This window comes from Quercus robur, chromosome 3 (assembly GCF_932294415.1).
Source record: "Quercus robur chromosome 3, dhQueRobu3.1, whole genome shotgun sequence".
NCBI classification, from domain to species: Eukaryota; Viridiplantae; Streptophyta; class Magnoliopsida; order Fagales; family Fagaceae; genus Quercus; species Quercus robur.
In genome coordinates, this window is record NC_065536.1 from 16,904,778 (window position 1) to 16,918,858 (window position 14,081).

General features: G+C 36.0%; 2 protein-coding genes across 3 annotated transcripts; both read left to right on the plus strand.

Moving 5' to 3' along the window:
• The first annotated feature begins 5,311 nt into the window (after positions 1-5,311).
• LOC126719326 (probable leucine-rich repeat receptor-like protein kinase At1g35710) lies at positions 5,312-6,782 on the plus strand. The gene is made up of 3 exons (XM_050421895.1): positions 5,312-6,113; positions 6,402-6,700; positions 6,777-6,782. The coding sequence occupies exons 1-3, from the start codon at positions 5,342-5,344 to the stop codon at positions 6,780-6,782; spliced, it is 1,077 nt and encodes a 358-aa protein (XP_050277852.1). The 5' UTR covers positions 5,312-5,341.
• On the plus strand, positions 6,782-13,550 carry LOC126717293 (MDIS1-interacting receptor like kinase 2-like). 2 transcript variants are annotated; one of them, XR_007652503.1, is made up of 5 exons: positions 6,782-8,768; positions 12,122-12,521; positions 12,630-12,817; positions 12,952-13,316; positions 13,387-13,550. XR_007652503.1 is itself a non-coding variant. In XM_050418817.1 (3 exons), exons 1-2 carry the CDS (start codon positions 6,785-6,787, stop codon positions 12,502-12,504), a joined length of 2,367 nt encoding a protein of 788 aa, XP_050274774.1. In that variant the 5' UTR covers positions 6,782-6,784; the 3' UTR covers positions 12,505-12,521; positions 12,630-12,821. The 2 variants fall into 2 exon arrangements, 1 of the variants encoding a protein (XP_050274774.1); XM_050418817.1 differs by lacking the exons at positions 12,952-13,316; positions 13,387-13,550 and having other exon boundaries at positions 12,630-12,821.
• The last annotated feature ends 531 nt before the right edge of the window (positions 13,551-14,081 follow it).

Consider the following 14,081-nt stretch of genomic DNA (forward strand, 5'->3'; position numbering starts at 1 on the left):
CAGGATTCTTGGAAAGATTGATGGCACTGGTGTTGTCACAGAAGACACACATCGTTTCTTGAGGAATTCCATAGTCATGAAGTAATTTCTCATCCAAAGAAGCTGAGTGCAGCAACTTCCAGCAGCGATGTATTCTGCTTCTGCAGTAGATAGAGACACTGAATTCTGCTTCTTGCTCATCCACGAAACCAGATTGTTACCAAGATAAAAACAGCCGCCTGAAGTGCTTTTCCGATCGTCTACACTGCCAGCCCAGTCAGCATCTGAATACCCAGCAAGACAAGCATTTGAGTCTTTTGAATACCACAGACCATAGTTTGCAGTACCATTCACATATCGAATGATTCGCTTAGCAGCAGTCAGATGAGATTCCTTCGGATTAGCTTGGTACCTGGCACAAACGCCCACACTGAAAGCAATGTCCGGTCTACTGGCTGTAAGGTAGAGCAAACTTCCTATGATGCTCCTATACAATGTAGGACTTACTTCAACTCCTGGCGAATCCACATTCAGTTTAGTGGAAGAGCTCATGGGAGTGGAGGCATGTTTTTTGGAGTCTAGGCCAAACTTCTTGACAATGTTTCTGGCATACTTCTCTTGAGATACAAATATACCCTCCTTCTGTTGTTTGACTTGAAGACCCAAGAAGAATGTGAGCTCCCCCACCATGCTCATCTCAAACTCCTTCTTCATCTCCTCAGAAAATTCAGTAGCATGATCTTCGATAGTTGCCCCAAACACTATGTCATCAACATAGACTTGTGCCACAAGGAGATAATCTTCATCATTTTTGACAAACAGAGTTCGATCGGCGTACCCTCTCTTGAAACCTCTATCTAGAAGATAATGTGTAAGACGATCGTACCAGGCTCTAGGAGCTTGTTTCAAACCATAAAGTGCTTTCTTCAATCTTAATACATGGTCTGGAAAATGAGGATCCTCAAATCCTTTTGGTTGCTCAACAAAAACCTCTTCATTTAGATATCCATTCAGAAAAGCGCACTTAACATCCATTTGATAAAGTTTGAACTTCAAAGTGCACGCAATGGACATGAGGATTCGAATGGATTCGAGTCTTGCCACCGGAGCAAATGATTCATCAAAATCCACCCCTTCTACTTGTGTGTATCCTTGAGCCACCAACCGAGACTTGTTTCGAATTATCTCTCCATCTTCATCAGTTTTGTTTTTAAAAATCCACTTTGTGCCTATAACATGAACATTCTCAGGCCGTGGAGCAAGTTCCCACACGTCATTCCTCACAAACTGATTCAGCTCTTCATGCATTGACTCAACCCAATTCTCATCTTGAAGAGCCTCTTCAACCCTTTTTGGTTCAAACTGTGCAAGATAACAGTGATATGTTACATGATTGGCTAGCAGAATATTTCCTTTCCTGAGGCGAAGACCGTCATCAAGTGATCCTATGATATTACTTTTCGGATGATTCTTGATAATTCTTGAGGATGGCCTTTTTGAAGTGGAAACTTCATCACTACGAGAGATAGGAGGATGAACTTCTGGAGGAGTAAGAGGACTTGAAGTTCTAGACATCGATCTCGTTTCCCTTCTTGGGTTGATGGGAGTTGATTCTACTTCTGGTATATGTTCTTCACCTTCTATATCCAAAGCTTCTACCTCAACATCAGGCTCTTCGGTGCTCGGCCCTTCTACATTATCAATCATTTCCACCTTAGGTAAGGCATCATCAATCTTGACATTTATGGATTCCATCACAGTCTTTGTTCTCTTGTTAAACACTCTATATGCTCGACTTGTAGTAGAGTAGCCAAGAAAAATACCCTCATCACTTCTTGCATCAAACTTCCCAAGATTCTCTCGATCATTTAAGATATAACATTTACTTCCAAATACCCGGAAATACTTCACTTTAGGCTTCTTCCCATTCCATATCTCATATGCAGTCTTCTTTGTACCAATTCAAAAGAAAATCCTATTGCCAATGTGACACGAGGTGTTGACAGCTTCTCCCCAAAATTTTTGAGGTATTTGCTTGTTAAGCAACATGACTCTTGGCATCTCCTGAATCACACGATTTTTTCTCTCTACCACTCCATTTTGTTGTGGAGTTTTGGGAGCTGAAAACTCTCTTTTAATACCATTCTTCTCACAGAAGGACTCGAATCTTGCATTCTCAAATTCTCTCCCATGATCACTTCTAACTTTGGCTATTGGAATCCCCTTTTCATTTTGTAGTTTCTTGCACAGAATCTCCAGCCTCTCACAAGCTTCTGATTTTTCTCTAAGGAATTCAACCCAAGTATATCTTGAGTAGTCATCCACAATGACCATGATATATCTTTTTCCCCCTAGGCTTTCAGTTCTGGTGGGCCCCATCAGATCAACATGAAGTAACTCCAAACAACGAGAGGTGGCTATCACATTTACCTTGTGATGACTTGCCTTAGTTTGCTTCCCCATTTGACATGCACCACAAATGGTCTTCTTTACTTTTCCAAACTTAGGAAGTCCCTCGACTGCTTCAAGTTTGGAGACTTTTGCTACTTGTTTGAAGTTGGCATGCCCAAATCTATGATGCCACAGCTCCAACACATCCACCCGAGCACTTCTACACGATATTGGTGCCGTGGGAACTATTCCATAACAATTATCCGTAGTCCGATTTCCTTCCAAAACCTAAATCCCCTCTTCATTGATGATCAAACATCCTTTCTTGGAGAATTGTACCAGAAAATCGTCATCACAAATTTGAGTGATGCTCAGCAAGTTCGCCTTCAGCCCTTTTATGAACAGCACATCTTTCAACAGAGGCAAACCGGGTATCTCAATGGTTCCTTTGCCTAGGACTTGAGCATGGCTTCCATCCCCAAAGGTCACATAGTCACCTACCTTTTCTTTGAGTGACTTAAACAGTGACTTATCCCCTGTCATATGGCGAGAACACCCACTATCAAGATACCACAAACATGCATTAAACACCTTTAATGAGGTATGCACAAATAGGTTCACATGTGACAGACAATCTTGACCTTCAAACACAAACTCATCATCAGGTTTCATGCTACTTTTAGATTGATTTTTCATTTTCAGATTCTCAATCATCTCACACAACATTCTATTCTTTCTTTTATATTTCTTAATCAATGATTTTGATTCAGATATGCTACTGTGTAAGACAAGATTCTGATTCTCAAGATATTCCAGCATGTGACCAAAAGCTCTAGCATGTTTCTTAGTTTTTAATAACTCTACAAGATCATCAGTAAGACTCCTTTCAGACATATGCATAGAGACATTTTCACAAACACTTGAGCTACAATTCAGCATGGTGTAAACGAAAAACAACAACCACAACTCAGGGGTCTAGGATCACACTTGGGTAATAAAACCAATAGCAGTGTACCCGCTCTGATACCAATTGAAAGTTCAAAAACGTGTACCAATACACTTTTGAACGTTTAGACCCCCAAAAATTAACTTAACCAACACAAGCAATATGTTAAACAACAAGTGTGCGGAAACTTAACATATGCTATAATGTGAAATAGGATAAAAACTATCTAAGCCATAACATAATAAAATCACAGCAGATAATATAAAGGCAGAGATAGAGAGGAAGGAATATGCAAACACAAAGATAACACCCGATGTGTTATCGAAGAGGAAACCGAAGACCTCGGCGAAAAACCTCTCCGCCGCCCTCCAAGCGGTAATCAATCCACTAGAAAATACAGTTGGGATACAAGGACAGCAATAGACCCTCCAAGCCTAATCTACCCAGTGCACCTAAGCCCTCCAAGCTTCTTGCTCCAACGAGGTTGCGCCGAACCTTTTTCGTTTCTAGCTTTCCGGATTCCGCTACTACACCGTAGCATCAACCAATGAAGATTGGCTCCTTCCTAACTGCTTCCCAGAACTCCAAACGACTGTCTCACAGAGATGATAATGGTGAGAACCAGGTTTGGTATAATGCCTCTCAAGGTTTTGACAATGGAGAGGAAGAGAGTGAGGGATTTTGATGAGACTCTAAGGTAGGGATTGTGTGTGAAACAATTTTGTTTTTCTTTAGGGTTTCTCTCTCAAAATTCTCTCTGGAAGCTCTCTTTCAATCGTGGGTTAAAGGGGTATTTATACTAGAGTGGAGAGGAATGTGAAACGTCAAGATTTTACAAAACAGGGGTGGCTCGCGGCTTGACCTCGCGGCTTGACTAAGTCGCGAGATCCAGTCGCGAGTTAACCGTATGGCCAGTTGTCCTGTTTTGTCCTGTAGTGCTCCAGCTAGCATGACTGTTCATCTTCCAGCATGCTTGGCACGTGTGCATCTTCTGGCGGCTTGCAGCCGCGAGTCCACCCGCGAGTCCACCCGCGAGTCCCAGCCGCGACACTCTGTTTTCTTGCACACTCTTGAGCAGTCTTCACTCTATCTCACTCACTACCCTTACAACAAACCCACCTAAATACAGGGTTACTAAATGCTGAATTACAAGCAAATTTGGCACGGAATAAAGCCAATTAGATGGTTGAATAAATTCAACCTTACAAAAATGTAAAATAGTTTTTAGTCTTAGAACCACTCTTGCAAACAACCTATTCTTACCTACCTACCCCTTGTCCTGTTATCACCGCTATACTATTATAAATACATTTTGCACATAAAAAGAAGAAAAGTTGTGTGAAAAGAAGAGGGGCCGATCAAAAAAAAGAAAAAGGTGAAAATGAGGGGAAAAAAAATGTACCTACTATTTTTTTTTTTTTTTTTTTTTGTTGTATATTATTCTTCCAATGAAATTGCATCCTCTAAAAGGTGAATCAGACTACAAGTCAAGCAGTATGGTAGTTAGTGACAGAAGGAGAGACAAGCTAACGCCCCTAAATGAACGAAGGATCCACTCTATATATTATTAGAATATACTCCTATGTATCTATGTTAATTAAAGTGTAGAAATTTTATTTAAGGTCCCCTTCACCTGGCAATAAATAAATAAATAATATTATTTCTACTCACTTCAATTTATTAGTACTGTCTGTATGGTTAGTAAGCAATAGCTTGGGTTTCGCCAGCTTCATCTGGTAAATGAGGTTTTTGAGTGCAATTTAGTTAATATATATCTATGAATATTTTTAGATCACATAACGTATTTAATTGTCACATGATCATTTTAGTTGACTTATGATAAAAGCAGTAAAGCACACCTAGATAATAAACGAACACGTAAGAAGATTCCTCTAAATATATTTAACCAAAAATTTAGCCAACCAAATATTCCAATCCCTTCTATAAATACCTCTCAATCCATTTGAAACCATTCATCCACTACTCCAACCATAGTGTAAAAGTTCATCCTTCATCCACGACATAATGACATCCCTTTCAAACAAACTGCACTTCAACCAATTCATTTCATCTCTAGTCTTCTTCCTCCTTGTTGTCATCATCCTTGATCTCGTTTGTTCATCCACTGCTTCTGTTTCCTCTGTAACTTCTCCTTTCGTTCACACTAACAATAAGGTTAAGGCAGCAGAAGAAAGAAAGGAAGTAAAGGCTCTTCTAAAATGGAAAACCAACCTTCACAGTAAAAGCCAGTCTTTATTGTCTTCTTGGGTTGGAAGCAATCCTTGCAATTGGGTCGGAATAAATTGTGACAATAAGTCTGGAAGCATCACCCATCTAAACCTTTCAAGTCACAGTTTGAAAGGTACACTTCACAATCTAAGCTTTCAATCTTTCCCCAATCTACTCAGTGTTGACCTTTCTCACAACTCACTATTTGGAACCATCCCCTCAAATATTGTTCACCTCTCTAAACTCTCGATTCTAAACCTTTCTTATAATCAATTCACTGGGAGAATTCCTTCTGAAATAGGCCAATTGACAAGTCTTCACGTCTTTTACCTTGCTGCAAATCGTATGAGTGGCCTTATCCCTCAAGAATTAGGAGGGCTAACTTCTTTGAGTGAACTTGATTTATCATCAAATAATCTCACAGGTACCATCCCTGCTTCTCTTGGAAACTTAAGCAACCTAACCACTCTATATATTTATATGAACCAACTTTCTGGTTCCATCCCTCAAGAATTAGGAATGTTAAGTTCTCTTACTGACCTTGAGCTATCAATAAACAGTCTCACAGGTACCATTCCTACTTCTCTTGGAAACTTAAGCAACCTAACCACTCTATATCTTCATACGAACCAACTTTCTGGTTCCATCCCTCAAGAATTAGGAATGCTAAGTTCTTTGGTTGACCTTAGGTTATCAATAAACAGTCTCACAGGTACTATCCTTGCTTCTCTTGGAAACTTAAGCAACTTAACCACTCTATATCTTAATAAGAACCAACTTTTTGGTTTCATCCCTCAAGAATTAGGAATGTTAAGTTTTCTGACTGACCTTAGGTTATCAATAAACAGTCTCACAGGTACCATTCCTGCTTCTCTTGGAAACTTAAGCAACCTAACCACTCTATATCTTCATACGAACCAACTTTCTGGTTCCATCCCTCAAGAATTAGGAATCTTAAGTTCTCTTACTGACCTTGATCTATCAATAAACTGTCTCACAGGTACCATTCCTGCTTCTCTTGGAAACTTAAGCAATCTAACCAGTCTATATCTTCATACAAACCAACTTTCTGGTTCCATCCCTCAAGAATTAGGAATGTTAAGTTTTCTGACTGACCTTAAGTTATCAATAAACAGTCTCACAGGTACCATTCCTGCTTGTCTTGGAAACTTAAGCAACCTAACCAGTCTATATCTTAATACAAACCAACTTTCTGGTTCCATCCCTCAAGAATTAGGAATGTTAAGTTTTCTGAATGACCTTAGGTTATCAATAAACAATCTCACAGGTACCATTCCTGCTTGTCTTGGAAACTTAAGCAACCTAACCAGTCTATATCTTCATACAAACCAACTTTCTGGTTCCATCCCTCAAGAATTAGGAATGTTAAGTTCTCTTACTGACCTTGATCTATCAATAAACTGTCTCACAGGTACAATTCCTGCTTCTCTTGGAAACTTAACCGAACTCATGACTTTATCATTGCTCTCGAATAAGTTGAGTGGTTCCATTCCTTTTGAAATGAACAATCTCACTCACTTAAAAAATTTGCAGTTATCATACAACCAATTCACTGGTCATTTGCCTGAAAATGTGTGCCTTGGTGGATTGCTTGAGAACTTCACCGCATTCGATAACCATTTTATTGGTTCAATACCAAAATCATTGAGAAATTGCACTACCCTTTTTAGAGTCCGACTTCAAGGAAATCAACTTACTGGAAATATAGGAGACAATTTTGGAGTATACCCACACTTAGTATACATGGAGTTGAGTTATAATAAATTTTATGGTGAACTTTCAACTAATTGGGGTCAATGTCAAAACTTGACAAGCTTGAAAATCTCTAATAATGATATTTCAGGTAGAATATCTCCTAAGCTTGGAGATGCAAGTCAATTACATTTACTTGACCTCTCCTCAAATAAGCTATATGGGGAGATTCCAAAGGAATTAAGTAAGCTAACATTTTTGATAGAGCTTAATCTAGGCAATAACAAAATTTTTGGACACATTCCTTACAATTTAGGGATGCTATCAAATTTGGAAAGGCTCAATCTTTCTAGAAATAGTCTAAGTGGCTTAATTCCCGAACTTGGGAACTGTAAAAAATTGTGGATGTTGGATTTGAGCAATAATCACTTAAGCAAATATATCCCACTTCAAATTGGAAACATGCACTTTCTCCAATATCTTGATTTGAGCCAAAATTTTTTAATCAGAGAGATACCACAACAACTTGGAGATTTGAAAACATTAGAATTTTTAAATCTTTCTCACAATGCACTCTCGGGCTCTATTCCATCAAGTTTTGATCAAATGTTAAGCTTACGATTCATTGATTTGTCTTACAATCAGCTGGAGGGTCCTATTCCAAATATTAAAGCATTTTGTGAGGCAACAATAGAAGCATTTAGAAATAACAAGGGCTTGTGTGGCAACGCCATAGGTTTAAAGGCCTGCCCCTCTACAATTAGCCACAATCCACATGTCAAAAAGAGGAATAAAGTTATGAAACTAATTTTGGTGTTTTTGGGTGTTGTCTTTCTAATATTTATCATTGTTGGAATTACAATCTGTTTTCGCTCAAGAAAGATGAAGACAAAAATTAAGCCAAAAGAAGAAGAACATCAAAATATGTTTGCCGTATGGAGCTATGATGGGAAAATGGTTTATGAAAAAATTATTGAAGCAACGGAGGATTTTGATGACAAACATATTATTGGTGTAGGTGGCCATGGAAATGTTTATAAAGCTAAATTGTCTACAGGTCAAGTTGTTGCTGTAAAGAAACTTCACCCACTCTCAGAAGATAGTGTGGTCAATCTAAAAGCTTTCACCAATGAGATATGTAGTTTAACTGAAATACGACACCGCAACATTGTAAAGCTTCATGGTTTTTGCTCACATCCACGACACTTGCTTTTAGTTTATCAGTTTTTGGAAGGTGGGAGCTTGGAAAAGATACTAAACAATGATGAATTAGCACTGGAGTTTGATTGGGTTAAGAGGGTAAATGTTGTTAAAGGTGTGGCAAGTGCTCTATCTTATATGCATCATAACTGCTCCAGTCCAATAATTCATCGTGATATATCAAGCAAGAATGTTCTACTAGATTCAGAATATGAATCTCATGTCTCTGACTTTGGCACAGCTAGGATTATGAGTTCTGACACATCTTATTGGACTTCGTTTGCTGGTACCTTTGGATACATTGCTCCAGGTATGTTATTTAAGCAATGCTAGCAACAATAAAATTTTCACAATTGCTAATATGACAAGTTATGATTGAAGTAACATCACTTATACATAAGTCCTTCTTCTTCTTTTTCTTGCGTTAGATAATTGATAATCAGGGTTGAATGCTAGGTGTTTTAGTTGGAAACATCAGAAGATGTCAGTTCAACTACAAGGCTTTTAGCTTTTACATAGACTTTCTAACACCGCTTTTTTTAGTACCAATTATAGTATTTTAAATCACTAATTATGTAAAATATTGTGTCTCTAGTCGTATTCATAGCTGTCAGTATCGTACGATATGCGATATGTGTCGTACGATGTGTATCGTATCATGTACAAAAAAATTGTATTGTAAGTGTTCATGAATCGTTATAGTATTTTAAATCACAAATTATGTAAAATATTGTGTCTCTAGTCATATTTATAGTTATCAGTATTGTACGATACATGATATGTATCATACGATGTGTATCGTATCATGTACAAAAAATTTTGTATCGTAAGAAGTGCTCATTAATCATCTGATACATAGGTGTGTATTGAATAAATCGTATAATATCAGTGAATTTTACGTATGATGTGTAAATATTATTAGACTTACAATTATTGGGAATACAAGTTGTTAGACTTTTTTTTAAACAAAAAATTATTGGGAAATTTAATTGAGTCTAATAAAATAACATGTCCGTGAGTTTTTTCCCCCTCTTCTCTTTCTCCTACAAAATTTGGACTATACACATGACAATTCACTTTCATATTTGTAAATTTCTTTTCTATGCTATGAATAAAGTATCAAATAAATATATAATTATTTATTATTTTTTAATTATTGTTATAAGTCTAAAAAGTTAGAATGCCAAGAAAAAATATAAAGAAAAATTTGTTAGAATGAAAAAAATATTGTAAATGTTGATAATAATGAAGAAAATGTCAATGAAAAAACAATTTTGCAAAATGATGTACATGATAATAACATTGACTTAGATGGAGTTGATTAGGCAAGATGATGAAAATAAATTATTATTTTGGCTCATATATCACGTATTATCACTTCTGAGTTTAATTAATTTGACTGTGTATGTTATAAAGTTAATTTGATTTATTTAGTTAGCTTTGTTAAATATCATTACATAAGTAATCATTAAATTTGTTCTTAATTGAATATATTCCAAATTTATAATGAATATACCTTTTATATATGTATATTTATAATTTTTTTAATATATGTATATCTATAACTTTTTTATAATTATATTGGGTGTTCGTGTATCTTACGATACACGACATAGAAAAATCAAAATTCGATTCATGATACAATTCATGTTTTGATAACCATGTTTGTATTAATGTTATTTCAATTGGCCTTCTTTGCCTTCAAAGAGGCCTTATTGAAATTCGTCGCACTACGTAATGTGATGTATGGTTGTCACAATTTGAGCTAATCGGTTCGATTAATAATTATGTTTCAGAGGTTCAATTAATAATTAGAGTATTCTACTTATTTATTGACGAAAAATATATTTTTTGTAGCATCTAGATTGGCATTAAGGAATTTGGTAGTTGCAATCTATGATATTTTATTCAGTCACTTCATTCTTTTTTATTTGTGATCATAATCACAATTACAATTTAAAAAAAAAATGTTTAAATTTCGTTAAGATTTTAATCTATTTGACCAAGTCTTTTTCCCTTTTTTTTTTTTTTTTTTTTTTTTTTTTTTTTTTTTTTTTTTTTTGGGAATCCTTTTAGATGAAGTTAATTGTGCATAAATACCCCAAATAATTCATGGTTAAAGAATCACATTTTACTTCGTGAAGCTTTGTTTTTGGCCGAGTTCTTCGATTTCCTCTTCAATAACACGTCTTGGTGTTATCTTGTGTTTATATCTCTCTTCCCTTACTCTTTGTGCTTTACATTTATTGTTTATTGTTTATGTTTATGCACTAGAGTAATTCCAGTTTATTGTGCTTCATTTACTCTTATTTCGCACTTAGATAAGTTATAGTAAAAACAATTAAGCTGTAATTTAAAATTGGGGGTCTAAACAAGCATTAGTGTTTCACACTAATTGAGCTTTCAATAATCACAATTACAATATATAAATTAAAAAAAAAAAAGGTTATGTTTAAATTTAATTAAGATTTTAATCTATTTGACTAAGTCTTTTCCCTGCTCTTTTTTCTTTTTTCTTTTTTTTTTTGGAATCCTTTTAGATGATTTTTTTTTTTTTTTTGAGAGTGTCTTTTAGATGAAGTTAATTGTACATAAATACCCCAAATAATTCATGGTTAAAGAATCAAATTTTGCTTCGTAAAGCTTTGTTTTCTAATTGTACAATTCTTTCAAACTGTATAATTATTTCTTATACGGGCTAGGTTCAATGCAAAGTTTTTAAGATGACTTAGAGACCCACCCCTGCTCTCTCTAAAAAATAAAAAAGTATTACCCCTAGGGGAATTACTACTGCATCTTAACTCCTGATCTCATCCTCCATTCCATTATTTGGGGAGGAGGAAGTGTCACTTGAGCTAGAGCTCGGTTGGGACCTGTCACCCACAGAATATATACTTATCAATATTTGGATTTTGGAATAGAACACTGAACCTGTGGAGATATATTCAAATATTTTTGAGTAAACTACATATTTGATCCCTAACCTTTAAGTTATATGTCAATTTGGTTCCTAACCTTTTGGCATTGTGTCAAAATAGTTCTTACCGAGTTACCGTTAAGTGATGGATGAAAAATACTGACATGGCTAACGGCCAAATTAAAATATTATTTTTTATGCCACCTGGACTTCCACACAAACTACCACATGGTAATTAAAAAAAAATCAACATTTTGTAATTCACTTTTACTCTCTCTGTGTTGTCTCTCTCTATTGGCTCGGCATGCATGACTGAAACTCTGTAAGCCCCTTCAATGTTGCTTGCCACTACCACCATCGACTGTGGTCTTTGAACACAAATCTCGTTTATTTTTTTCTTGGCCTCACACAACTCTCTAAATCTGGTTCGAACCACCATGTGAGCTTATCTTAAATCTGAAATGCAGTTCTTCCCCAGCTCTTTCTTATGTGGCCTTCAAAAAATTTAGCATCAGCTAGTAATTCCCTTAGAAGTTGCCTCCCCCACCTAATTCCAAAATTCAAATATTTCAAGAGTTTAGTACTTTCAGCTTAACTTGTAGAGTTATTCCTATATAAAAATATATGTTAGCATATATTACGAATTTGTATAAACTTAAGTAGTACATGTACCACAACCAAAAGATTGTGTGGTAAGTTGAATTACTTGGTGAAAGTAGAATATAACTCTGATATTTTACTTTCAGAGCTTGCATATACAATGGAAGTAAGCGAAAAGTGTGACGTTTACAGTTTTGGAGTAGTCGCGTTGGAAGTAATTATTGGAAGGCATCCAGGTGATTTGATCTCATCATTTCTATCATCATCATTCTCATTATCATCCCATGATGTGCTACTAGAGGATATATTGGATCAACGTCTTGCACATCCTACAAATAGAGTTGCAGAGAAGGTGGTTTTAGTGGCAAAGATAGCATTAACATGCTTACACACTAGTCCACAATCTCGTCCCACCATGCAACAAGTTTATCAGAAGCTATTAAATTGGAAATCTCCTTTCACAAAGCCTTTGCGCATGATCACATTAAGAGAGCTCATTGATCTCGGGAATTTGAATGAAGCTTCATAAGTGTTTACATATCTCATGTATGGTATTTTGCGCATATACACTCCATCCTCATGTAAAGTTTTAAATACTTATATAAGGCCAATACTCAAAAACTACAATTTACATGACTAATTCATCTTCCGTAGCTTCATGGTTCATCTTCGACCCATCCAAGCCTCCATCTTACTGTCGGGGCCTCCATGCCTGTTGACCAAAGGTCTTCAACCCAAATGGAAGCCGAGCTCTTTCTCTTTTTTGTGGTCCCAAGGCTCTCAAGGTGTGGGAAACATATTTGGTCAAGGTCAATCAGAACACTGGCTTCGAACTTATCATGGTATGTTCTTTGGGTTCCTTCTGCTTTATTACAGTTCATATTGACTATGTTTATATGAGATTGCCATTTGAGATGTTGTATCAAGTTCTGGAGAATTAGTTCTTCTCAAGTGTCTCACTCTGCCAATGTCGTAGGTATCTTCACACTTGCTTTCATTGTTTGTGACCACACAACTCATCGACAAGACAGGACTAAAAACAGAACTTCCCCCCTCCTTGTTACTATCCAAAACATGCCAAAAGTAATTCGTTTAGGCCTATGGCTATGTAAAATGGGATCCCGAACATCTAGACAATTATGCATTGAAAGTTTCTTCCAATGGGAATGAAATGAAAGAAACTCAAAAGATAAGGCCAAGGAAACAGGCAAAACTGAACTACAATAGGGAGCCTTAATTTAAATAGGCAGCAGTGGAGGGAAGAGGTTCACTAGTGGAGGCATGGGAAGCATTGCGCATGAATTACCTACTTTGATTGATTGAGATCCTTTTACAGCCCAGGTAGTTTTTTCTATATATATTTTAAGATCAAGAACTATAACAAGTTTTACAATAGATGTTTGGGGTTTAGGTGAACCAAGCCTGAGAAGATTGGAATACAAAAACACTAGGAGCATGCGATTTGTATGAAACACATGGCTAGACTTGGACAAGCTATCAAGACAAACTTAAATGTCCTGGCTTTATTTATGAATGGGTGGTATGAAATTGTCAAAAAATTTCTTTTGTCCAAATAGTCTTAGAATTTGGATGACAGAATTTTAGGTGTTTAGAACTCTCACGTAACTGCCCAACAACTAGTAACTTTTTTTTTTTTTTTGAGCTACAAAAGGATTTTAAGAAGAAAAAAAAAATTAAATCCCATCTTTAAATGTAAATCTTTTACTTCTGTCAATTCCTGCCATGAGATTGTAGCTAGAAATTTATTCTAGATTTGGTTGTTGTATTAGTGTTTTTGACCTTGTGGAGTTTTCTTCAATTGGTTTTTTTATTGATTTTTGTGGAGGCGGTCATAGCTATTTTAAAGACAATGTTGAAGCTAGGATTAGATTAAAAGGATGAAGTCCTGGGAAAAGAGGTGGATACTAAATAAATCATAATTCCAAAATTAATAAGTACAAAAGGATATTAAGAAGCTAAAACTATCGTGTTTGAGCGTAATTGGATGCATTTTGCTTGTATGGGCATATTTGGAGTTACTTTGGGATTGTGTGCATTTTGTTCATTTGTTTGGCCTCTAATTTGGTTTGAAAATCATCTTTGAAT